Below are 27,501 nucleotides of genomic sequence, written 5' to 3'. Positions count from 1 at the left end.
CGTAGAATGAGTTAGGGAGTGTTCCTCCCCCCTGTTATATTTGGAAGAGTTTGAGAAGGATAGGTGTTAGCTTTTCTCTAAATGTTTGATAGAATTTGCCTGTGAAGCCATCTAGTCCTGGGCTTTTGTTTGTTGGAAGATTTTTAATCACAGTTTCAATTTCAGTGCTTGTGATTTGTCTGTTTATATTTTCTATTTCTTCCTGGTTCAGTCCCAGAAGGTTGTACTTTTCTAAGAATTTGTCCATTTCTTCCAGCTTGTCCATTTTATATAGTTGCTTGTAGTAATCTCTCATGATCCTTTGTATTTCTGCAGTGTCAGTTGTTACTTCTCCTTTTTCATTTCTAATTCTATTGATTTGAGTCTTCTCCCTTTTTTTCTTGATGAGTCTGGCTAATGGTTTATCAATTTTGTTTATTGTCTCAAAGAATCAGCTTTTAGTTTTATTGATCTTTGCTATCATTTCCTTTATTCATTTTTCCTTTATTTCTGATCTGATCTTTATGATTTCTTTCCTTCTGTTAACTTTGGGGTTTTTTGGTTCTTCTGTCTCCAGTTGCTTTAGGTGTAAGGTTAGGTTGTTTATTTGAGATTTTTCTTGTTTCTTGAGGTAAGATTGTATTGCTATTAAGTTCCCTCTTAGAACTGCTTTTGCTGTATCCCATAGGTTTTGCGTCGTCGTGTTTTCATTGTCATTTTTTTCTAGGTACTTTTTGATTTCCTCTTTGATTTCTTCAGTGATCTCTTGGTTATTTAGTAGTGTATTATTTAACCTCCATGTGTTTGTATTTTTCACAGCTTTTTTCCTGTAATTGATATCTGGTCTCATAGCGTTGTGGTCAGAAAAGGTACTTGATATGATTTCAATTTTCTTAAATTTACCAAGGCTTGATTTGTGACCCAAGATATGCTCTATCCTGGAGAATGTTCCATGAGCACTTGATAAGAAAGTGTATTCTGTTGTTTGTAGATGGAATGTCCTATAAATATCAATTAAGTCCATGTTGTTTAATGTGTCATTTAAAGCTTGTGTTTCCTTATTTATTTTCATTTTGGATGATCTGTCCATTGGTGAAAGTGGGCTGTTAAAGTCCCCTACTATGATTGTGTTACTGTCGAATTCCCCTTTTATGGCTGTTAGCATTTGCCTTATGTATTGAGGTGATCCCATGCTGGGTGCATAAATATTTACAATAGTTATATCTTCTTCTTGGGTTGATCCCTTGATCATTATGTAGTGGCCTTCTTTGTCTCTTGTAATAGTCTTTATTTTAAAGTCTGTTTTGTCTGATATGAGAATTGCTACTCCAGCTTTCTTTTGATTTCCATTTGCATGGAATATCTTTTTCTATCCCTTCACTTTTAGTCTGTATGTGTCCCTGGTCTGAAGTGGGTCTCTTGTAGACAGCATATATACAGGTCTTGTTTTTGTATCCATTCAGCCAGTCTATGTCTTTTGGTTGGAGCCTTTAATCCATTTACATTTAAGGTAGGTATTGATGTGTATGTTCCTATTACCATTTTCTTAATTGTTTTGGGTTTGTTATGGTAGGTCTTTTCCTTCTCTTGTGTTTCCTGCCTGGAAATGTTCCTTTAGCATTTGCTGTAAAGCTGATTTGGTGGTGCTGAATTCTCTTAACTTTTGCTTGTCTGTAAAGGTTTTAATTTCTCTGTCGAATCTGAATGAGATTCTTCCTGGGTAGAGTAATCTTGGTTGTAGATTTTTCCCTTTCATCACTTTAAATATGTCCTGCCACTCCCTTCTGGCTTGCAGAGTTTCTGCTGAAATATCAGCCGTTAACCTTATGGGGATTCCCTTGTATATTATTTGTTGTTTTTCCCTTGCTGCTCTTAATGTTTTTTCTTTCTTTGTATTTAATTTTTGATAGTTTGATTAATATGTGTCTCAGAGTGTTTCTCTTTGGGTTTATCCTATATGGGACTCTCTGCGCTTCCTGGACTTGATTGACTCTTTCCTTTCCCATGTCAGAGTGACTATAATCTCTTCAAATATTTTCACAGTCCCTTTTTTTTTTTTCTTCTTCTTCTGGGACCCCTATAATTCGAATGTTCCTGCATTTGATGTTGTCCCAGAGGTCTCTGAGACTGTCTTCAATTCTTTTCATTCTTTTTTCTTTATTCTGCTCCCTGGCAGTTATTTCCACCATTTTATCTCCCAGCTCACTTATCCGTTCTTCTGCCTCAGTTATTCCGCTATTGATTCCTTCTAGAGTATTTTTAAGTTCATTTATTGTGTATGCATCACTGTTTGTTACCTTTAGTTCTTCTAGATCCTTGTTAAATGTTTCCTGTATTTTGTTCATTCTGTTTCTGAGATTTTGGATCATCTTTACTATCATTACTCTGAATTCTTTTTCAGGTAGGTTGCCTATTTCATCTTCATTTGTTTGGTCATGTAGGTTTTTACCTTGCTCCTTCGTCTGTAACATATACTTTTTTGTCGTTTCATTTTTTTTCTTTTCTTTTTGATGGTGGGGTTGTATTCCTGCCTTACTGGTTGTTTGGCCTTAGGTGTCCAGTGCTGGAGTTTGCAGGCAGTTAGATAGAGCTGGGTCTAGGTGCTGAGATTAGGACCTCTGGGAGGCCTTGGTCTGATTAATATTCCCTGGGGTCTGAGGTTCTCTGTTAGTCCAGCGGTTTGGACTCGGAGCTCCCAGCACAGGAGCTAGAACCAAGATCCCGCAAACCGGTTGCTGGGGGTTCCTCCCATCCCCTTAGGTGTCCGTGGTCCCCCACTGGTGCCTGGTAGGTGCTCTAGTTGTGCGGAGACACGCATTCTACATCCTGCTAGTCCGCCAACTTGACTACGCCCTTTGTAACAACTATAAATGGAGTATAATCTAATGCATACAGATCAGGAAGCTGTCTTAGAGAACAGCATTCTCTGGCCCATTTCAGTTCCTCCTAGATCAACAAGGAGGGTGACCGCTCTGGCCCAGACCAAAGAAATCTACCACCTCGCTGAAGGTGGGGGCTCAGGTCCGGGCGACCGTGAGAGGAGGGGCCAGACCTGTCCAAGGCAACCCCTCTGAAAGCGTGAGCCAAACCTGTCCTTTAATGCGCTCCGTACATCCCAGAGCCCTCCCTTAATGCAGGCCTCACCAAGCACACCGAAATGGGCAATGTTTATTAACTATTATTCAGATGTGAATTGTCCAGTAAGTACATCACCTAAATAAAACTTTGATATCTGACGCTTCTCCCATTATCATCAAGAACAAATATCTGTGAAGCATTGAGTACATTCAGAGTCTGATGCTTCCTTAAGACATAAGATATAAATCATGTCCTTAGGAAACAATTGAGTTGGATGTGAACAGAGAAAATGAGGTTAAAAATGAGAATACCTCATTGTCAGATTATAGCACCTTCAGCTGCAACACAGAATTTCAGAGGGCTTTGAAGGGAAGCTTTCTGGAGACAGCCTCAACCGAGAAACTAGAAGGTAATATTTCAAGGAGTGACGTGAGCAAAGGTCTTTGTAGCATTCTACTTCAAAGGCTCATGTAAGTGATTTTAGTTCAACTTGAGCCTATGGAATGAGTGTCTTCAGGTTTTGTCCTATAGATGGACGCATGGAAGTATTAAAAGCTTTGAGCAATGAGATGACTTGTATGTGCAAAGTAGTGTTCCAGGAAGGGAAATTTGGACTTAAGTGTCATAGACGGACTGAGGCAAGAAAACAATTAGCCATGAGATGCCAGGGCTTTCAAAGAAAGTGAGGATTTAGATGGTGAAACACAAGATATACTGTGGGGTCAGGAAGAGTGAACAAGGAATGGGAGCATGTACGAGTAATTCTAATGGAACATATTAGTTTCTTATTGCTGCTGCCAAAAACTACTGGAAATTTAGTGGCTTAAAACAACACAAATGTATTATCTTATAGTTCTGGAGGTCAGAGTCCAAAATAGTTGTCACTGGGCTGACACAAAGGGTCGGCATGGCTGTCTTTCTATGTGGAATCTCTAGAGAAGAATCTATTCTCTTGCCTTTTCCTGCTTCCACGGGCTGCCCACATCACTTAGCTTGTGGCCTCTTTCTATCTTCATAACCTGCAGCCGCGGGACTTCCCTGGCGGCCCAGTGGTTAAGACTCCACGCTTCGAATGCAGGGGGTGTAGGTTCAGTTCGATCCCTGGTCGGGGAACTATGATCCCACATGCCTCGAGGTCAAAAAAACAAAAAAACATAAAACAGAAGCAATATTGTAACAAATTCAATAAAGACTCTAAAAATGGTCAACATCAAAATAACAAAAAAGATCTTATAAAAAAAACCAAAAAACCCTGCAGCTGCATCTTAAAATCTGTCTGACTCTCCTGCCTCCCACTTTCCATCATAAGGATTCTTGTGATTGCATTGGGCCCACTCAGATGATTCAGGATAATCTCCGTCTCCACATCCTTAACTTAATCACATCTGCGAAGTCCCTTTTGTCTCATTAAGGCAGCATAGTCATAGGTTCCAGGGATTGGGATGAGGACGTCTTTGGAGGCCATTCTTTTGCCTATACCACAAGGAATATGACCATAATTTGCTGATTGCCTAGGATTTGGAAGAGAGGTGGAAAAGCCTGGATTGGTCATGTCAACCCTCTCAGTTTCATTTTACCCGTAAAACAGGGGTGGGCAAGAGGATGCGGGTGGGATTCCCTTCCAAGCCTAACACTCTGACTAGAATGTCAGCTCCATGAGTACAGGGATTTGTGTCTGTCTTGTTCACTACTGAGTCATCTTCATTGTCTAGAAAGTGACTGGTATATTAAAGGTACGTATTAATTATTTGTTGAGTAAAATATTTGTTGCTGAATGAGTGACCGAGTCAAGAGAAAGTTTGAAAAGAGCACTGGGAAGAATTCTCCACTGGCTCCTGTCTACATTAAGTTCTTGTTTTCCTGGTGAAGTAAGGTTTTCAGCTTAGGTTACAGATGGTCTAGAATCCTGTCATTATAATAGAGACATTCTGCAGGTGGGACAGAGGGATAGCTAAGATTTGTAGAGTTTGTTCCTTTTCTCCCTGGCTTTTAGCCTCCATGCTGAGCATCCCCTGGAACTAGGAACAGGGAAATGTATAGTAGGGATTGATGTATGGCCTCAGTAAGGGTCGGGGCAGCTGCTGATTAAAGAAGAAATTGCTCGCTGTGGCAGCGATCACTTGTCCCTGAAGCGACCAGCTGTCACATTCCTCCCTGATCACCCAGCGAGAGTCAAGTCTTGCCCTTTGCATTCCTAAAAGAACACTTGACCCTGTGAGGACATAATATTCATTTATGCTCTGAAAAGTGCCAGTGAAATAGAAAACAGAGAAGCCTCTTTGTGCTTTAAAAAAAAAAAAAATAGCATAAAGTATTGGTGTTTGAGAGTACTGCAGGTAGATAGCAGGTAGGCAGAAGTGATTGGGCTTCTGATATGGAAGCTAAAATTTTTAGGGGCTTTGCCTCTCAGATATGAGGTCTGACAAATTCTTGCCATAAAAGCTGTCTTTGAAAACTGACATTTAAAAACCTTGTCTTGAAGAAAATTAATTTGTTTAAAGGAGCAATAGATGGTAGAAGGAGGAAAGACTTTTTATCAACACAAGGAGGCCGGGGGTGCAGGTTTTGCTAGGCTCCTTGAAATTTGGAGAATCAAAGTCTTTTTGTCTTTTACTGTCTTATGTTACCATGGACAAACACTATACCTTTTCTCTGATTTTTATCTGTTATTTCTATCAGTGGTATTTTTAAAATGTCATCCAGCTAAGTATTGAGGCACATGTGAGTACCATATTTATTTTCCTGATCTAATAGTCCCTTGAAAGAACTTGCCTGTTTTTTAAAAAAATAATTAATTATATTTAAATAATCATCCCTTAAACAAATTAACCTCTAATGTCTAAATCTATAAAATTACTAGCGAAAGAAATAATTGGTCACCGAAAAGGGTGAAAAATTCTTCACTGGAAGTCTTCATTCCATGAAGTTGCCTAATGATTAATATCTTGCTCTAATGTTAGGGGGACAAAATTAAATATAGTAAAGAGCTGGTGTTCAGGGGGTACAAAGTAGGGTTTAAAGCCTGTGAACAAGACTTCTGATCAGTTTGCCAGACTGAACAGTTGCAGAACACCACCCACCTCCCCATTCTGCCAACAAGTAGAGAATAAAGTTTCACCAAAAGCGATTTTAAAAATTACAGATAAGCTCAAGAAAGGGAAATCCCCAGGTATCAGAAACAAAGAGGGGAACCCAAGGTAAGCAGCGTGAATGACCAGAGTCCAGATGGGCTTCGGAGATGTGAGATTCAGGATGGTAGGGTGAATGCCTGCGGGTAACACCTGCAGGCAGGGGTGATGCGTCCCCTCCACAGGCACGGGTGAGGGCAGGGAGGGGAAACTAAATTCCCAGGGGAAGCCTAGGTCTGTAAAGTTTCCATCCGTGGAATCAGGCCTGGAAAACTTTTCAGCAACGAGGAAAGTTTGCCTCTGCCTGCAGCTGCGAGACAAAGAAGAGACACCGGTGAGCCATGAGAGCAGGGCTTGTGCCCCACAGGGTATGGAGTTCAAGTTCATGCCACCAGTGCAGTGCCAGACAAGCAGCAAGTTGCTATGCCTGACACTTCATGACTCAGGGGACTAAGGCTCCCATGGAAAACAGTCCCTGCTATGGGTGAGCTTACACTCAAACTCAGTATGTTCTAAGAGATGAAGGCAGCTGGCACTAGTATTTAAAGGAAAAAAAGACAGAGGAAGAGGGGAAGGAGGAGGAAGAGGCGGGGCTGAGAAAAAAATCAAATAGAAATTCTCGAAATGGAGAACGGTTATTGAACTACGTGAGCAGTGTTGTATTGGTTGAAAATCGTCTTGCTTGTAGCACATTGACTCACACGGCTCCAGGTACAAACAGCACATCAATACATGCTTCTTTTATTACTGTATAATTATCCAAGAAGGTTTGCATAACAGTCTCTTTATCTGTTTTAATCTCTTCTTCCTTAAAATGAAGATTTAAAAATTTAACTCTTTTATCAAACCGTGTATTAAAGACAAATAAAAACTCAAATGTCATCATTTCTGAGAAACCTTCTCTTTTATGCATATTTGGTCTCCCTTCTGTGCTCTTAACAATCTGTGGGCGCCTGTATCATCAAAGTGATCATATGTGTGCTGTAAATATATGTCTGTGTATCACCCATTCTTGATTCTTGAGCTCCTTCCGGGTAGTCTTTCTCCCAGTTTTTATCACTCCTTGGTGCACGGTGGTCACCACAATATTTGTTGAGTAAATGAATGAATGCTTAAAATGAAATCACCAAGTCATACTGGTAGCACTATGTATTAGACCCCAGTGACCCTCAAGAGGCTCCCATCAGTTATATTCAAGTGAATGTGCCTGGCTGCAGTCCAGACGTTTTGACCTCAGACAAAAGCTTTTGTAGGCATTTTGTCATTGAGATTGGAGTATGGAGAAATCTGTTAGCCAAGAGCTAAAGAGTGTAAAATAGGTACAGGATAATTGGATGATTCTGCTTTTTAAAATCAACATCTCTTTACTCTGTCGTAGGGTGGGGAGGAAACGTGTTGAGAACAGAAAACTACATCAGACAAGAATGTATTTCTCTGTCCTTGCTCTGCTATCTTGGAAGGGCATTTTTTTATATCCATTTCTTAAAGCTATGGGCTAGAGTGAGCTGAGAAAAAACGATGGACCATTCACACAAAACTCAGGACTTTAAAGTTTAACCATTTAGAGGATAATAGCTTTTTACACTGATATCATATTGTAGAAGGAGGAAACAAGTAGAATTTATAAGTAGTAAAGAGGAAGCAAAAGTAAGTTGAAGGTCTTTAAAAGACTAATAAAGTAGTAACACAAGCTTCAAGTTGGAACTAAATGGGTAAGTAAAATATACTTTTAAGTAGGAAGATGAGAAGTTTCTTCAAAGTCTTGCTAAATGTGTTGTGGAAACTTAAGACATATTCCCAGAGTTTAGCTCAGTCTTCTTAAGATGTAGTTTATCTTTCAAACACCTTCTGATTTGAAATAAGGCTCAGTCTGTTTTTCAATAAAACTTCTTTCCACCAAAGTAAGTCTATTGAAGGTAAGATACTTTTCAAGTTCAGAAATTTCAAAAGAAGTTGGACAACATCCCTACATTAATTACCCTAATTGGTCCTCCTGCATTTTCAATTCTGTGACTGGCCATTCGTCCTATTTCACTTTTAGTAAAAGATCATTTAGCCCATTTGAAATATTATATTTAAAACCAATATAAAATGTTCATTTAATCATATATTCTGTTTGAAATGTGATATAAATTTAATGTTTATTTTTTATTCAAAAGCCATGAAAAATATTCACATAAAAAGTGATTGCCAATAATTTCTTTCACAGGGCAGCGTGAAATCCCAGAATGAAATATAGTTTGGGACCCAAGAAGTTAGAAACATTTGAACTCTTATTAGGAAAAAGAATGTACAAAATGATACAGGACTAGTTCAGATGCTGTGGGGTTGGTTTTGATTTTGTAGCTTATCGTTATTGTAAAGCACATGTAGAAATTATTCTGTAAACACGCTTTGGTGAATTTATACCAATAATTTCAGTCAGCGAAATTACCAATGTTCTCTTCTTATACCAGGTTGTTGGTGTAGCCCAGGCCATCAACAAGAAATCGGGAAATGGTGGGACATTCACCGAAAAAGATGAAAAGGTACCAAAACTTGGGTCTGGTATGATCTCAATTTAGGAAGATGCTTTCTCTTTAGAGTTGTATAGACCTCTGGAATTAGTGATTGCTGAAATTGTTGATCACCAAAACATTATGGTTTAAAATGATCCGAAATGTTCAAAAGTGTCTCTTGCCTCTGACTAAATCAGTGCTGACCTGAGTTGTGGAGTAGTTGTGGTCTTCAGTCAACAGAACCCCGTCCCCACTGCCTCCTCACCATGCCACCAGGCCTCCCCCAGGGCTGTGTGCATGTTGCGGCCATCCGGAGGGTGATACGGTGTTCTAACTCTCTCATTTACCTTTCATCACTGCTATAAAGAAATTCAACCTTACGTAAAATCCCTAAAGCACTGCTCCAAGTTCAGTTGCTCCAGGTCAGCTTAAAATTAGCATTGCCTCCTGGTGAAGCAAATGCAGAATGTTTTATAAGCTTTGTATGCAGACGGTGGGGTGCCAAGGTGTGAATTCAGGCTAAATGATGTGAATTTAGCTTCAGAAAGAGTGCAGTCAGCATTATTTTATTACCCTTCTCGTCCAACTCTGAAGGAACACATTCCTCACACCACATCGACATGCTTTCCTTTTAAGGACAGAAGTCCTTAAACCTGTTTATAACTTCGTTCTGTCAGTAGGTCTTGTTATTTCTCTCCTTGAATATGCAATTATATGTATATCATGGAGCCCACTGAGTTCTTCCTATTCAAGCCCACTGCTATTTCTGTCACTCCCCTGAAAATTAGTAGGAGCTTTTGGAAGACATTCCAACAAGACAGAGTTATTTTTGTCTCATGTTGTAGGCTGTGTTGGCACTAGTGTTGGTCCCTGTGTCTTAATTGCTTCAGAACATAGCAAGTACCTTTCTAAATTAGTGTAATAGACATCTAGTCTCCTATTCCGTTAATGACACCTGAGGATATTTGGCGGGGAACATGGTTCTAGATTGGCTATTTATTCCACTATTTGTTTATAGTCCCTTAATGTAAACCCCTCTTGAAAGATTTGAATTCTTAGGCTGTATCATCTCTTGGCAAAATAAATTCATGATTGTGAATAAAGTATGCCATGTAAGGATTTCCTTTCATCAATAATTAGTATAATTGTGAGCACATCACCTTCGTATAGTATAATGAGGGTGATAGATCAACTTTAAAATGATATATTTAAACTAATACTAAATTTGCAATTTAGTATGGGACTAATATTGGCTATATTATTGCCAATATTCTCCTAACAAGATTGTGAGCTTTCAGTTTGCCCCAGTAATAAGTTACAGGCTATTTTTATGGTCTTAGCTGAAACCCAAGTCTTAATATCATTTAGAGACTACACCAAATTTTGCATAGAGTGAATTTCAGTTTCACATGGTGTACAGAGATCTGTGTCTCCTCTCTTTCTCTTTGCTAATTTCCAACTACTGTATGACTTTAGGAGACTGTGTTAACAGTTGTCATCTACTGGTTGTACCATTTAGCTAACAGTTGCTTTGCACCAGTTCCTAATTTTATGCAGAATAAACATCTACGCTGCTGGTTTCCAAATAGTTATTTGAACTGTAAATATTTTTGAATGTTGTTTGTGTTTCAAGCAATATAACAAGACAGGTTATTGACAGTTCTTATTTGGCTGTTGTCTTGCCTGTTTTCTAGGACTTTGCTGCTTACTTGGCATTTTGTGGAATTGTTCTTCATAATGCTCAACTCTATGAGACTTCACTGCTGGAGAACAAGAGAAATCAGGCAAGTCTAATTACTAAAGAGAGAGTGTAGAAATTCTTTTTTAAAAAATGGTTAAATTGTTATCCAAGTTTTATATATATATATATATATATATATATATATATATATATAATATGTATATTATATATATATATATTTATATATATCATTAGAAATCCAAACCGTGCAGATTCAATTTCTAAATATTTTAACTGTTTCTTCTAATAGTTATTTTTTCCATTTTGTATTTTCCATGAGCTGTGGCTTTATCACTGTTAACAGATGAAGATTTATTTAACTTACACCACCCTTTACTTTGCCATTATGGTACCAGTATTTTTATGTCACTGTTTAAAGTTATTGGATGAGTTGTGCGTGTAATATTAAGAGTTTTAGTTCTTATTCTATCAGAGACATCATCTCTTTTTTTTTTTCAGAATATGCTTCTGTATTTTATTATTCATGTTAAAAGATACAAAATGTGAACATTATTGTAGAGAACTTCTAGAAGCATGGGAATAAGCTCAGGAAACACTGTAGAACACTGTTAGACATCATCTCTTATTTCATGCTTTATAAAATGATGATCTTAGCACCCCTCATCTCTCCTTCCTAATTACTACTCCTTACCTCTGCTTTTCCTATCTGGACTTTTTCATTTATATTGCCCACATTGGTAACATATTTACAGATGGTCCTCGACTTACACTGGTTAAACTTACAATTTTCCGACTTTACGATGGTGTGAAAGCTATACACATTCAGTAGAAACCATACTTCGAATTTTTAATATTGACCTTTTCCTGGGATAGTGATACATATCATGGCACTCTCTCATGATGCTGGGCAGTGGCAGTAGCCACAGCTCCCAGCAGCCATGCCATCACAAGGGTAAACAACCAATACACTTAAAACCATTCTGTCCCCACACAACCATTCTGGTTTTCACTTTCAGTACAGTATTCAATAAATTACATGTGATATTCAACACTTTATTATAAACTAGGCTTTGTGTTAGATGATTTTGCCCAACTGTAGGCTAATATAAGTGTTCTGAGTATGTTTAAGGTAGGCTGGGCTAAGCTGTGATGTTCGGTAGGTTGGGTGTATTAAACAGATTTTCAAATTTAAATATTTTCAACTTAACAATGGATTTATCAAGATGTAACCCCGTCATAAATCGAGGAAGATCTGGTATTGTGCTACAACCATGTTTGACCTTTCTAAAGCTTTGTCTAGGCTAATTCTAAAGTTGCAGTTTAAAATAAAGTGTTTATAAGTACCGTGATGTAAATGTTGTTCTTACTAATTATGTAAATGTTGTTGTTCATATTACCTTTGTTATATAACTTAGTTTTTCTTGTTGTTTCTGAAATCTCTTCTTTTTTCCTTGAACTGTTTGCTCTAGTGTAGCCTCATGTTGTTGGTCCCCCTCCCCCTGCAAACTCTCCATTATTTAGGCATTCTCTTGAGTTCTTTTTCATGGAGAATCCTCCAATTGAGGTTCTCTCTCTTTCTTCTTTCAAGCAAAACTATTTTTCCCCATGCCTGCTGCAGAGGGGTCATCATAGAACTTTCCTTCAATGCTTTCTTAGAAAGACTCCACTGGTTATCCACTGGATCCCAGAACTTTTTTTTTCTCAGTTTACTCCCTTGTTCTAGTGTAGCACATTCTCAGTTAACTACTTGAGAACCTGTACTGGAGAGGTAAGCTCTCTGAGTCCTTGCATGTATGAAAATATCTATTGTACCATCCTACCAGTTTGGCTGGGTATAAAATTCTGCATTGAAAAATTATTTTCTCAGAATTTAAAGGTAGTACTGTCTTCTATTAGCATTCATATTGTTCTGATTCTTGGTGCTTTTTTTTTTTCTATAAGCTTTTTGAATTATTTATTTATTGTTGCTTTTGTAACTGAATTTCACCATACGATTCTTTTTTTCATTCATCATGCTGGTACCTGGTCATTCCTTTCAGTCTGGAGACTTAAGCCCTTGGGTTTTATGTAATTCTTTTTCATTATCTCTTTTTTTTTTTGCGGTATGCAGTCCTGTCACTGTTGTGGCCTCTCCCATTGCGGAGTGCAGGCCCATGGCTCACGGGCCCAGCCACTCCGCGGCATGTGGGATCTTCCCAGACCGGGGCACGAACCCGTGTCCCCTGCATCGGCAGGCGGACTCTCAACCACTGTGCCACCAGGGAAGCCCTTCATTACCTCTTTGATAATTCATCTCCCCCACCCTTTAATTTCTCTGTTTAGAACTTATGTTAGATTGTGGACCTTCCGTGGACTTCAACTTCAGCATATTCCTGACGTCTCCCTGCTCCATTTTTGCCACCCATTAATCCAGTCCTCATTTTTACAAACATACTTGTGATTCTTGTCACTTCTCTCCTGCAGTCCATCACAGTCCAAACTGCTTGAAAAGAAGATAGGACTTTTGAGGTTCCTTCTTCACTTACCTCTGCAATTTCATCTCCCTAGTTCTCCTCTTTACACTCTATATTCTCATAAAATTTGATCAAAACTTGCAATATGCTACTTTCTCTCAATTCAGTTCTTTTTGATTGAGATATTTTCCTTCCCCACTTAACCTGAACATTTCCTGCTCATCTTTCAGGCCTCAGCAAGGATAGTATCACCTCCAATAAATTTTCTATAATACCCTTTCTCCCCCGCTCCTTGCACAAATACTTTGTGAGACTAGATGAAATCCTGTGTAAGTAAAGAAAAGAGAAATTATCAGGAAGAACACAAAAGGAACTCTTAAAACTTTGTTTATTTTGGACAATATTGCTGTGCTCTGTGAAAATGTTGGCAATGTTGATAAATGTTGATCTCAGAAGTTTGAATCACCAAAAACAACAGTATATTTTATGTATCAGACACTGTTCAAAATGCTTTATAAATGTTAACTTATTTAGTCCTCACAACAGCTCCATGATTTTGGTACTATTATTATCCCCATTTTCAAGAAACTTGCCCTAGATCACAAAGCTAGCAGGAGGGGAAGCTGGGATTGAAAACGGTTGGCTTTGGCTTCAGAGTCTGTGATCCTAACCAGTGTACTAATTGTACTAACAATCAACAGGGAAATTTTGTTAGTAAGCAGAGACTTATGTATTTAACACTTGAATGGGAACTTGGTTGTAACTTGTTAGATTATATGTAAACAACTTACAACCCATATAAATCATTGTATTGCTTTAATAATTACAAACAATTACTAATAGTAAGCTCTTAATTTTTTTGTGTAGGTGCTGCTTGACCTTGCTAGCCTAATTTTTGAAGAACAACAATCATTAGAAGTAATTCTAAAGAAAATAGCTGCCACTATTATCTCTTTCATGCAGGTGCAGAAATGCACCATTTTCATAGTGGATGAAGATTGCTCCGTGAGTACAGAGTATGACTTTTTTATTTTTAGAAAGACAAAAATTTATATTCCTTAAAACACTGCTTTAAACCTCAGGTTGGCCTCAGAACTCTCTCTCAAATCCAACTGAATATGGTTGTTTATGTAAAGCCAATCCAAGTATGAGCTGTTCTGGTTGAAAAGGGGTAGAGGTGAGGTTGGAGGATGCCTTCAATGCACCCTTTCACCTTGTTGACCCTCCACTAAGTATTACAGTTACCATTGGTAATGTCAGTGTGTTGCTTTTGTCAATGGCTACACTACCTTGATGGAGAAATACATTGTCACTACAGTGTGCAGACCTTTTTTGGTTGAGAATAGTTGTGCTCTATTGCTATGAACAGGTAGACCACCTTCTGAATGGGTTGGCTATAAAAATTTCTTTTTACCAGCGATTATGTAGAAACCAAAAGGCATGGCCCAATGGAGGCAGTGCTGCTAAAGGTACCTATTAGTCCCAAATTCTTTTTTTTTTTTTTTTTTTGCGGTACGCGGGCCTCTCACCGCTGTGGCCTCTCCCTTGCGGAGCACAGGCTCCAGATGCGCAGGCCCAGCGGCCATGGCCCACGGGCCCAGCCGCTCGGCGGCACGTGGGATCCTCCCAGACCGGGGCACGAACCCGCGTCCCCTGCATCGGCAGGCGGACCCTCAACCACTGCACCACCAGGGAAGCCCAGTCCCAAATTCTCTACCCACCGTGGAAAGCCACTAAACTGTTCTGATTGGTAGATTTCAAGCCATTGATTTGTAATGTAAAGAGACAGGATGTGTGTGGAAAGATGGAGTGTTCTCATACAGTGCTGGTTACTTCAAGACAGGCCAACTGAGTTTGCTGTTAGCAAGGTTGTTTTCTTTTATGCAGTTTCTTTTCCTTCTCAACCAATGAACCACTGTTTTTGGTATATTTCTTTTTGATGTAGTTGTTTGCTTCCGTTTTCATTTAGACCCTGAGAACAGGCTCTTCATTGGTGGGTTAGGAAAAAGAATGGGAATTCTCAAGTGTATAAAGTCAATTACAGTCCACATATGATATCTGAATTGATGGTTTTTTGGGAAGTAGCATAATAAAAGATATTTAAAACTTATATTTTATATTTTTAATTATTTTATTAGATAGTAAGACCGTACTGTGTGATGCAACATTATCTGAATCATTGTGTGTGTGTGTGTGATTCTCATTAATAGGAAATCAAATAAGCATTCACTATGCTATGAGATAGTGTTCTCATGGATATTATTTAATATTTGCAATCAGTTATAAGCTCCTTAATATAGAGATAATTACAAGATTGGAACTATCCTTTTACAGTTCAGGTCAGAACTCTTTAATGCAGTATGTCAGTTTATCATTTTTGCTCTGTGACCTGCTCTTTGGCATTTAATTTTTGAAAGTTATACATAAGGGCACTCCTTTTTTTTAGACAATTTAAATATCACTTTAATTAACATTCAGCTCATCCAGTTAACCCCTATCATGGCAGCAATTGACTGGTATCAGTGTTACTTTAAAATATAGCTCAGCAGTATGCCCATTAATATTTTTGCTCGCTTTTTAATGACTTAATTTGGTGGGTGTAGCAATTAAGTGACTTGATGTTCATTTATACTGTAATTATTTTTTGATTAAAAATATTTCAACACATGAGCAAAAATCCAAATGTGAACAAGAAATTTACTTAGTTATTCTGTTCCCAAATTAAACTGATATCATTGTTTTATTTGTGTTTCCTTCTAATTTTTTATTCAGTTGTAAATATAGTATGGGTTCGAATGTTGCTTTTTAATTTAACTTCAATTTAATTTAATTTAACTTCAATTTAATTTAACTTCAAAAATACTTCTCTGTGTTGTTAAAATCTTCATAATTTAATGATCTCATAAAATATTACTGAATTAGGTGTCTTTTCAAAAGACCCAACAATAGCAATCAACGTATGCATAAAAGCTAAAACTTGAGGATTTTGAATAAATATAGAGAAAATTTGAAGCTAATTATTTATTAACAGCTGGCAGAAGAACAAAAACTCAAATAAGCATTTTTGCAAGTCAGTATCAGAAACAACAGCAGCATGTTCTAAGGAATAGGAGGTAGACTTGAGGATGTCGTGAGCACTTAGGTCAGTTTTGTCTGAAAAAGTGAAAAGAAATTGCGAGGATTGGTGTCTTCAGTCAGTTCCACAGGCTCATATGTCTGTATTTAGATAGTTTTCATTACATTCTCAAACTTATTTCTCAGTCTGTGTCGTTGCTCTGTTTTCAGGATTCTTTTTCTAGTGTGTTTCACATGGAGTGTGAGGAATTAGAAAAATCGTCAGATACTTTAACAAGGTAAGAAAACTTAATTATCTGTCTGTCTTTATCACAAGTATGTAATTCTGGCTACATAGTTACTTCACGACCTATTTAATTTAAGGCATAGAAGCTACAGCTGCTTTTTTCCTCCCACAAATAATTTCATTTGTGAAAATACTTTACTATTTGATGTTATATGTCCAGGGTTTTTTCCACTGCATTTGACATGTTGGAGAATTCTTTCATAGAGTGAATGGTGTCACAATTAGTATAGGCCTGGGTACAGTGTGTTTTGTGAACTGACTCATTTAAGACCCACAAGTACTATATTTCAATTATATTTTTTCATTGCATATTAGACCCTCACTGGAAATTTGACAGGCTTCTGAACACATTTTTTTCTATGAGTCTGTTCTGCTTTGGAATCAGCCATAGGATTTAACTAACACCAGAAGGAAGCCCGTGATCTCAGTCACACCAATACATGTACCCTATGGCTAGAATCAGACCAGATCTCTATTGTAGTTCATTTCTTTTTCATGTTTTTATTTTTAATTTTAAAATTAGTATTCATTTTTTGGTGGTTGTTAACTGGTACGCAGGAACAATAGAAAGTATTAACATATCAAGGTTATACTTGTTACTGGCCCAATTGTATATTTGCTTTCTGAAGAATTTTAAAAAGGATTTAGAGTAAATTACCAAGTGTTCTTGTCATATTTCCTTTTGCACCCTTAGCAAAACAGTGGTGGTTTTTGCTTAAGCAATAAAATAGTCTAAGGAATATAAGTCTGCCAGGGTAAAGCGTCAGGAATTCTTGGGCATAATGCTGGTTTTATCACATTATTCCTTATTCATTTGTTTCAAATTATTTCACTCCCTAAAATAATTTGTGTCAATTTATATTACTCCTAATTATTGATATTATAACCAAAAAGCCTCATATGATCATGGAAATAGAACATTATTTTAGCTTTACTATTTGACATTAAAGTTCCAGATTTTTTACTCTTCAGTTGACTTATCAGAGAATTATTTCATATAGGTGAATGATGCCACAGTTAGTACTGTTCTCAGTAACCAAGCTCCTTGGTGGTGATACTTTAAAAATAACCTCTGTGCAAATCTAAACTATAGAACATTCTATAGGATAACTGGCCTGGTCTCTTCAAAAAGTCAATGTCATTGAATAAAATGGAGGCAGGGACTGTTCCCAGACCTAACAGCCAAATGCAGTATGTGAACCTTGATTAGATCCTGGTTAAAAACAAATAGCTATCAAAGACATTTGTTAAGCCAGTTGGAAATCTGAATATGGACTGGATACTAGGTGTTGGTGGGGAATTATTCGTACCTTTTCTTTGGAATTAGGAAGATATCGTGGTTAGTAGGAGAATGTTCTTATTTTTAGGAGATTCAGGCTGGTGTATTTAAGGATGAAGTGTTATGATGTCTGCACCTTAGTTTAAAATGGTCTGCCAGGGCGGGGGTGGGGGTGATAAATTAGAAGGTCGAGGCTAACATATACACGCTACTAAATATAAAATAGATAACCATCAAGGATCTACTGCATAACACAGGGACCTATACTCAATATTTTGTCATAAACTATAAGGGAAAAGAATCTGGAAAAGGGAAAAGAATCAGTTTTACATATATATGTATATGTATAACTGAATCACTGTGCTGTACACCTCAAACTAACATGACATTGTAAATCAACTATACTTCAATTAAAAATTCCCAACAAAAAATAAAATAAAATACGGTTCAGCCAAAAATAAATAAGTAAATATATCTAAATTCATGTATTTAAACAAATAAATGTTTGCACATACATATATAGATATAGCAAATGTGGCAAAACATTAAAAATTGTTGAATTTAGGAATAGGATATTCATTTTACTTTCAACTTTCTTATGTATTTCAAAAGTTCATCATAAAAAATTGGAAGAAAATGTTTGTGATAAAAACTTGGAAACAAAGTAAAATGAAAATCACCTCTGTAGATCATATAAAATGCCTGAGTTTGCAACTGCAAGAACAAAATACTTAAGTGCACAGCCTGGTTTTGTTCCGACCCTCCTAATTAAGACTGACCCCATGGATCAGTGTGAGGTCTGCAGAAGCTGTCTTCTGCCCTCTGTACCCTTTCCTTTCTTCTCGTCTCTTTTCTCTCATTTCCTGTCCTCTTCCGTGTTCCCCATCAAGATGGAGAAACTGTTGACTACAGTGATTTAGAGTTGTTAGTTTAAGTGATTATATTTAAATCAAAACTCATTTCAAGACTGTTATTTTAACAATATGATTATTTTAACAATATGAAAGACCTTTTCTTCTATTAAAAGAATTTCAGGAATTAGCAAAGGAGCAAATGTAACTTGGGGGCAGGTAAGGAATGGGTTTGGCTCAGAAGGTACACCTAACTTAGGCCTTCACTGGTGACTTGGGCGTGGGATGGGTAGTCAGGGTACATAAACCATGGTATCTGTACCCAGAGATTTTCTGCTACGCTGGAGTTTTTGGTTCACAAAGTTAGAACAGAATAGCTGATCTTTATTTCCCTCTTGGCATTGCTGGTAGTGAACTGAAGTTTATATCCCGTCTCCACATCTATTCTTTTCTAAGCTTCTGTGTGTATATTTTCTGGCATATTTGACATTGTTTTAGTTGAAATTGAATCCTTTTTGAATATGTGATAATATGCACATGTCCTGGAGAGTATGTATGTATCTTTCTTAAATACTGGTATTGGGCTATACTGCCTAGGTCAGTTATGAAGTCTTATTCTTAGGAGGAGCATTAATAGATACTATTTTGATTTTATGATACCATACATTTTTGTTGCTTTTTATAAAGAACATTTTAGAAAGCTTCTAAACCTGTAAATATTTGATTATTTTACTATTTGGCTTGTATAAATAATAAATTGCTATATAGACAAAAAAAGAAATATATACATGTATATTTATGAATTTACATATATCCAGAGGACAGTAGGAAAATCAGTGTGATAATGCATATTAAATGTATAAAATGATGGGAATTCCCCGGCGGTCCAGTGGTTAGGACTCAGCACTTTCACTGTTGGGGCCTGGGTTTGATCCCTGGTCAGGGAGCTAAGATCCTGCAAGCCGTGCAGCATGGCCAAAAAGAAAAATATTTATATAAAATGATGAATTATCTACATTTACCTTTGAATATTTGTATAGCAGCATATGCCTGTGTAATTTTATTTTATTTTATTTTATTCACATTTGATTTTTGTTGTGAAGTCAGACAGGTCCTCTTATTTCTCTGATAGCTGAACAAGCCCGTGACTTGGTATGATAGTGACCTCTACTGGTCAATATGCATTAAAAAAAACTGAGGTCCTGCTATATATATATTTAAGTCTTAGTATTTATTTATTTATTTATTTATTTATTTCATCTTGATCGTTTGTTAGCACTTTTACTTTGTTTCTGATGAATACCACGTTCCCTCTCTGTAGGAAAAATGGAAGATATCTTTCCACTTTTAAAAATTATACCAAGACAGTCTTAGTATAAAGATTGTTTTATAAAGGATAAATAGGTCAGGGTGGTTACCTTAAAAGAGACTAATTTACATGGATCATTTAAACTGATTCATTAACTGATTTTACAGTAATGAAAATTATTCAACACCAGTGCCTTACATTAGCTAATAGTTAGCCTTTATTATAATGATGCAATAAAAGTCCTCTTAGTGATGTAAATATGGCTTTATTTTAATAAAATTAGATTTCAGGCTTAATTTTGTGAAAACTCCGAATTAAAATGGTGTTTAGTAACTTCAGCTTTTTGAAGGACTAACTGGTATTGACACTTGACCAGCGGATTCTGTATTATGTTTCTAAAATTGCTTATTGATAGAATTTAGGCCTCTCCAATTCTCATTATTAACCACTTTGTCAATCCAAACACTCTTCCATGAGATGAAGTGCTAGGCAATTTGATGATGTTAGCAGTAAGCAGATCATCCTTTTTAGGCAGTTATGGATCAGTTTGGTATTTTTCCAACCAACCCACTAATTACCTTTTATAAATTAAAATAATTTATTGAAGACAGTTTTGAAATGTTAAGTGTAAAAATAAAAAATATTCAGGGTGAACATTACACATAATTGTTAGAATCATATCATCACTGGGATAAAGCACAGTAAACTGTTGGAGTTTGGGTCACCCAAGAATTCAGAAGGGAAGCTCATTTCTAGATGGTGGGAGGTTTTAGAGTTTCTATGCTTCGATTCAAAGGAAAAAGTGAGTGTGATGAGGTACAGTTTATGTTAGCTCTTAATTTTAAGAAATAGGTATTTTAGTGCTATAATTCCATATCAGTTAACTTCATGTTAATTTTAAATGCACATTTTGTCATAAAATGACAAATACATAGAATTACTCCTTTAAGCTCACTTTCTTGGAATACATATACTAGTTAATACTTATTAGTTACAACTATATTGGAAAACAATTATAGTTAAATACAGTAACACCTACTATTTTTAAAATAGTAGAAAGGTTTTTACTACTTTAAAAAATGGTAGATACAGAGTGTAAGAGTATAGACTCTGAAATCAGACTGATTGTATTTAAACTTAAGTTCCACCACTTACTAGCTGTAGCGCTTTGTGTGAATTATTTAACCTCTCAAAGCCTCAGTTTCTTCATCTGTAAAATGGAGGTACTGATGGCAGGATTGTAGAAAGGACCAAATGAGTTAATGCGCATAAAATGCTTCAGAAAATTTCCAGCACATAGTAAGTAGTCAGTAAGTGTTAGTATTTCTGTGTCTCTTTGATGTGTTTTTTCTGTCTTTGGTTCACATAACCTGAAGTGATTCCCATTTACATCTAAAAGCACAGAAGTTTCTCAGCGTTTCCAAGCTTCATGTCCCTGACTGTCTTCCCAAGGATGTACTCACGTACACCTCCCTCGATATCCACTGTGCAAAAAACCTTAGAGGTCTGAGTTAGCCCAGGCCTTCCAAGAAGCAGATGCCAAGACTAGATTAAATGTGTAAGACATTTATTAGGGGAACCCCATGTGAGAGTAAAGGGGGAGGGAGCTGGGAGGGGATGAGAGAGCCGTGAGCTCCCCACACAAGTCTGACCCAGAGTGAAAGAGAGGGTAAAGAAGGAAAGAGCATTGTGTGGAAGAGTCTTAGGCAGCCGAGCAGTTCTAAGGAAAGTTTGGCCAGGCTGTTGGGGAGTTCTGTAGCCAAAGCCTCCTGTCAGAAGCATCCTGGGTCTCCCAAGCCTGGGCTACCTTAGTGCCCCTGCTGTGTGTGCTCCATCTTTTTCCAGGAGCAGCCCTGGGAAGTGTGTCTGCAGTACAAACACAGTCCTGGGTTTCAGAGCACAGTGACTAGAGACACTGGTCATTTAGGTCTCCTGCAGTTGTAGGTCTGAGAGGCCCATTTGCAAGGCTACCAGAATATTCCTGCTATTTAAAGAAAGATCCTATCCCTTTGCATTGCACTTTCAAAATCATCCACTACCTGTCCTAACATCTTCAGCCTGAAACCATCACTTTATTCCTAACAATCTGTAGCTGTTTAATGTTTCCCAAATATACCTAGAACTCTTCCATTTCAGCAATGTTTTTATACTGTTTTTCACCCCCCTTTTCATTCTTGATGTCTTTCTATGCATCCTTAAATCTTACCAGCCTTTTGCGCATTTTCCCTAATACCCCGTCTTCTCCAACCCACTCCACCAAGGGGTTATCTGTCCATCTTCTCCACATGTGGCGCTTTCATTGTTACCAATTGTATTAGTCAGGATTAGGTTTGAGTGTGAATCATAAAAACCCAAAGTAAAAATAGCTTAAATAAGAATGCAATATTATTACTCTCTCCTGTAAAGACCCAGAGGCAGGCAGCTCAGGCTCTGTGTTGCTGCTCTGTTCTACAAAGGCCTCAGGGACCCAGGTACCTGCAGGCTTTCTACTCTGCATCTCTAGGGAGTGGCCCTTCCCTTCAGGGTCCAGGATGCAGCTCCAGCCTTCATATCCACGTTTCAAATGGTAGGATGGGGGGCAGGGAAAGAAGGCACAGAGAGCATACATCAGCTGCCTTTTAGGTAAGCTTTCTAGAAGCAGTCACATTTCCTGTTGCCTAGAACTTACATCCTGTTGCCTAGAACTTAGTCACATGATGATCCCAAGCCACTGGGGTGGCTGATAAATGTAGTCTTTATCCTCAGCGGCCATGTGTCTAGATAAAGAGAAAGGGAGAAGAGTTACTGAGGGACAGCTGGGGGCTTCTGCTCTAGACTCTGCTCAAAGAGGACATGCAACTGGACATTGTATTATTATTCATTCTCTGTCACAGTCCTCTACGAGATTGCAAGCGCCTTATGACAGCTACTGACCTCTAGAAGTTTGTCTCCCCATGATGCTAAGGGTGACTCTCATGGACGAAGTGCTCAGTCTTTTGTTATTGAGGGGAGGAAGTAAGAATTTATTAGCACTTTTTACAGAGTAAGAGATAAGATGCTATCACATAACCTTAATAAATCTAATACTAATTTTTCACTAAAGTAACCATCAGGAAAACTTAAAATTTTCAGGGAATTGAAAAAAGAGTTAGGTTTCTATTGATTTAAAAGTAATTTTAATACTCCTGCTTCTCTGTATCAATGCCTATACATCTGAATTTATGATCTCTGGCAAGTTGCTTAACTATTTGGGTTTCATCTGTCTCCCACTGTTGACATAACGATGATGATAAGAACAATAAAAGTCGTCATCATCATCATCATCATCATTTTAAAAGAGGTTTGGACAAAGATATCCTCTCCAGTGTATTTCTTTCTCTCTGTAACTACCTTTTCATTTTTCTTATCTTTACTGCAGTTTCTTGTTTTCTTTTCGTGAGACTTTTGCTGTCCATGAAATATTTGTGGTTTTTAAAACAGTTTTGTTAACCTACATCCTACACTTATAACCTTTTCTTGGGATTCTACCGAAATAATATGTATGAAATAGAAACCCAGGAATGTCCTAGGTCTGATGTGTCTGACATTTTGCATGCCTTCCCACATTATCAATCTAGGCTCAGAAAATGTTCAGTCTGAAGTTCATGTATTCCTGTGTTACTATTGTCATTTCCCTTTCATTCTTTATCACTTGTATATAATACTGGACATACGGCCAGTACCTGATTTGACCAAATTACTGTTAACCTAAAATGTACAGCAAAGAAAGGAAAGACTCAATTATCTTGGCCAGGAATGAGGCCACGACTTCAGGAATCTTTGTGGAATCACAGTGATTGAGAACATCATTTGAAACCACAGTCCTAGAAGCAGTTTGGCAGGCTGAGTGGGAAGGATGGAAGACAGGAAAAGATTAGCACTTGGAGAACTCAGACCAAGTGGACATTTTTCCTGAGGCACATATTTTATTTTGAAATGTCTCCCACTATTAGACTTTCCTATTTTCTTCAGTTAGTGATCTTACAGTTAATACAGGCACATACTTATGGCTGGAGTAAATTTCTATAACTTGACCCTCTTTGTGGAATTCATTCCCATCACCAAGGAACATAGGAAGTTTCCGGATGAAAAGATGCGTTCTGTTCTGTTTTCCCAACTCCATTACTGGCACTGCACTTATGAACCCTGTGACATCAGGTTAACCTTTTGTGATCAACCTGTTAAGCAAGAAACTGGGAAAATGTTGTAAGTTCAAAAAATTTTTTTTCAATTTAAAGCAGAAAAAAGAAGAGAGAAGAGCTTAATAAAATTATTCTAGGCCTGCTCGATTTTTCCCTTGGTCTGAAATGTGTAAAAAATTGTTTTATTGGAATGGATAGACTAAATAAATAACTGAGGAAGTAAAAACAGACACTAGACTTTAGTCATTCTATAATCTGATGAGAAAATAAGACATAGGGAAAATTCATATGGATTTTAAACAGCACAAAAATCAACATGCCCATTAACAGTGGTAATAAGATTACTTAATGACGTTTTAAACTTGTTTTAGATAGCTGAAAAATTGTGGGTCTTTGTTTTTTCAAAGCATTTCAGTTATAGTAACTACCAAAGTTGTAAATCATCAAATATGTTTAAAGCTGCATTTTCCAACTAAGATATACACTTTGCTCTATAATTTAAGACTGGTATGTTTCTCTTATAATCATCTATTTGACTCTGTTTTGCCTGCGTTTTTTCACTGCACAAAAAGAACTCATCTCTCTTATCTCCACAGGGAACGTGATGCGAACAGAATCAATTACATGTATGCTCAGTATGTCAAAAATACTATGGAACCACTTAATATCCCAGATGTCAGTAAAGATAAAAGATTTCCCTGGACAGTAAGTAACCCAATTTTAGACTTGGAGCTTGAAGGCTGTTTTCCTATCAGATCTGCACTTAAACTAGTTACTCTTTTTTTGTTTTAATTTTTAAAATTTATTTATTTATTCATTTTTGGCTGTGTTGGGTCTTCATTGCTTTGTGTGAGCTTTCTCTGGTTGCAGTGAGCGGGGGCTATTCCTCGTTGTGGTGTGCGGGCTTCTCATTGTTGTGGCTTTTCTTGTTGCAAAGCACGGGCTCTAGGCACGCGGGCTTCAGTAGTTGCGGCACGTGGGCTCAGTAGTTGTGGCTCACAGGCTCTAGAGCACAGGCTGAGTAGTTGTGGCTCACGGGCTTAGTTGCTCCGAGGCATGTGGGATCCTCCCGGGCCAGGGCTCGAACCTGTGTCCCCTGTATTGGCAGGTGGACTCTTAACCACTGCGCCACCAGGGAAGTCCCAAACTAGTTACTCGTAACTGAAGGACTGGCCCTAGAATTGGCTCTTTGGGAGTGATCTGTGCTTTCTGTGATCTGAGGAAGGAGAATAAAACAGCTTATAACATCTGTTGAGAGGTTATCAGCTGTACTTGAGTATTTTTCTCTGTACTTTTATTAGTTTTTTAAACATGTATTAATGAACTATCATAAACTAATTTTGAGGTAATTTAACTATTACCTACTTAATGACATTCTTTAGATTGTATGGCTGGAGTTCCTGAGTTTACCCTCAACAATTAAGTTTCATATGGCTTAAATGCCTATAGTTGGTAATCTACCGCAGTGAACAGCTCTGTGGAAAACTGAATATCTGTTTTCCTCGAGAGCAAAGCTACAAGGGTCAGTTTCTCAGACACTGAAAACTTTGAATTCTAGTATTTTTTCTCATCTAACTTCAGAAAAGCATTGCAGTTCGAGGCAGCTGCCTTGACTTTGTTATTTGCCTACCTAGGAGACCTTTTTAGAACGTTAGCGATACGGGCAATAGATAACAGTGGGAAGACTAAACAAGGACAAATTTGTAACATGTAGAATCCTAGGTGGTGTAATGCTTTTGACTTCTGCCCCTCTTGTTAAGTTATTTCAGACATCCACTACACAGGGATAGTAGAAACTGAATAAATACTTTGCTTACTATTACTGTAAGCTGCTTGGAGAGTTTAAAATGGAAAATAAAAGAAATACAGGTAAATAAAATGGAAAATATGAAAAAAAATTTTAAAGAAAATAGGATATTTAGTATTTTTAATAATGTAAAGACTAATTGCTTTATAGTACATTTATGTGAACTTCATTATAATTTGTACATTTTCTGCACTCTGATGTTATCTCCAGCTAATAAAAGATGAATATATTAGTGGCTTCCGAGGTCCAATATAGTTTCTATAGCATCTAATGGACAAACAGTCTTCTCATAATATTTAGCTGTCTTGTTTTTGTTTTTGTTTAGAATGAAAACACAGGAAATGTAAAACAGCAGTGCATTAGAAGTTTGCTTTGTACGCCTATAAAAAATGGAAAGAAGAATAAAGTGATAGGTAAAGCCTTTTTGTTGACCTCTACTCTGCACTTATTAAAGAAAAACATGTATTCTCAGAAACTTCTTTCAAGTGTAAATTTAGAGACTAAAATGTTTGAAAAAAAGATAAAAATTGGAATGATAAAAGAATTTTGAAATAATTTTATATTGATAAATGTCAACAAACATTTCTTAAATATCTTATTAACTATGATGTATTTTGGTAATTGTAATCCTGTTTCAATAGAAGTTTGGTTTACGAATGACATGTTGAAAGTTAGCAAACAGGGAGATCAAGTCGATGATGTATATTGTTTTAGGGCCTTACTTCTTGGTTTCTGGTTTTTCTTTTTTGAATACATGGTCTAGATCATAGGTTGTATTCATTGAACACTCCGCTGCTTTAGGCACTTGGGATAAGTCAGTGAACAAGCAAAAACCCCTGCCTCAGGGAGTTTACATTCTTACGTGAAGGTTAGTAAAATATGTCTACTGCAGGAATGATGGAAGGAGGCATTCTCAGAAAAATGAGATGATGTTTCCTATTATCGACATATTTATTTCTTGGCATTGCAGGTTATATTAAACGTAGAACAGAAAATGTGAGGTTTTATATGCCAATCGTGCATGAGTGACACTGTGAAAACAGTCTGAACTGTTAAATATTCTCCCAAGAACTTGGAACAGAGGCTAAACTTTTAAATTAAAACCCTAACGGAGCAAGGCTTAGCTATATAAATTTACCTTAAAAATTCTGATGAGTTTCCAGGTTGTAAGATTTGACTATAATTTTATTAAAGAAGAGTGTTGGTCAGAAAGGTGTGGGGGTGGGGGGGAATCGTTCATGAAAATGGGAGGAAAAAAGGACAAATATTGAAAGTGCCTCTCCAGTTGTGTGCAGGAGTCAGGGAACCTTTGCCTCTCACATGGAGATGGATGAAGAAGGTTGTAGCAGCGTATAGGGTATGCTGACCACTTGGCAAGGCCAGCGCTTGCGTGGCGATGGATGCAGCAGGTTGTAGCTGGTACTGCTCGGTGATTCCAGTCCGTCTGCTGGCATGTGTCCTCACTGTGAGATGGATACACGGGCTTATGCCATTAAACAACCCACCAGTCTGACTTCCCTTGTTCTGATTATTTTCTTTCCAAGATATGTTAACTCATAGGAAGAGAATGCATTCTTCGTATCCTCTCAAATACACTGCTCGCTTTGCCAGTTGTTTCTCATTGTAAATCGGTGAACTGGGCTTGAGGCAATGGGCTGAGTTGCAGGTGCGCGTACTCGGGTTCCTGGGACAGATCTATTTCTTGTTGGACATTGATACTATTCTGGTTTTATAAATCAGTCTTGTGAACTTAGGTACTGTTCTCTACCCCAGAGAGTGGGATCTGTCCTCAGCATGGTACACTAGTTTGTAACCCTACAGGGCTGGGCTTGCTGACTCCAGTGCATTGCCTCATAAAGCCTCTTGGAAACCAGCCTGGCGATTCCCTGAAGGCTG

At 37.5% G+C, this 27,501-nt stretch overlaps 1 protein-coding gene and 1 long non-coding RNA gene across 2 annotated transcripts in view; one reads left to right on the top strand and one right to left on the bottom strand.

Moving 5' to 3' along the window:
• Positions 1-27,501, top strand: part of PDE5A (phosphodiesterase 5A) — a 139,590-nt gene that overhangs the window by 50,404 nt on the left and 61,685 nt on the right. Inside the window, exons 4-9 of the mRNA XM_060148656.1 lie at positions 8,642-8,713; positions 10,378-10,467; positions 13,706-13,843; positions 16,124-16,191; positions 24,395-24,503; positions 25,931-26,018. Coding sequence (XP_060004639.1) covers positions 8,642-8,713; positions 10,378-10,467; positions 13,706-13,843; positions 16,124-16,191; positions 24,395-24,503; positions 25,931-26,018 — 565 coding nt within the window. The remainder of the gene's footprint in view (positions 1-8,641; positions 8,714-10,377; positions 10,468-13,705; positions 13,844-16,123; positions 16,192-24,394; positions 24,504-25,930; positions 26,019-27,501) is intronic.
• The window catches only part of LOC132520011 (uncharacterized), a 73,815-nt gene continuing 62,158 nt past the window's right edge, over positions 15,845-27,501 (bottom strand). Inside the window, exons 6-7 of the long non-coding RNA XR_009540409.1 lie at positions 22,307-22,394; positions 15,845-15,991 (exon numbers count right to left, since the gene is read on the bottom strand). This is a non-coding gene — a long non-coding RNA (uncharacterized LOC132520011). The remainder of the gene's footprint in view (positions 15,992-22,306; positions 22,395-27,501) is intronic.

Source organism: Lagenorhynchus albirostris, chromosome 4 (genome assembly GCF_949774975.1).
Source record: "Lagenorhynchus albirostris chromosome 4, mLagAlb1.1, whole genome shotgun sequence".
Lineage (NCBI taxonomy): Eukaryota > Metazoa > Chordata > Mammalia > Artiodactyla > Delphinidae > Lagenorhynchus > Lagenorhynchus albirostris.
The sequence above is the reverse complement of the archived record's forward strand: the minus strand, read 5'-3'. Positions and strand labels throughout refer to the sequence as shown.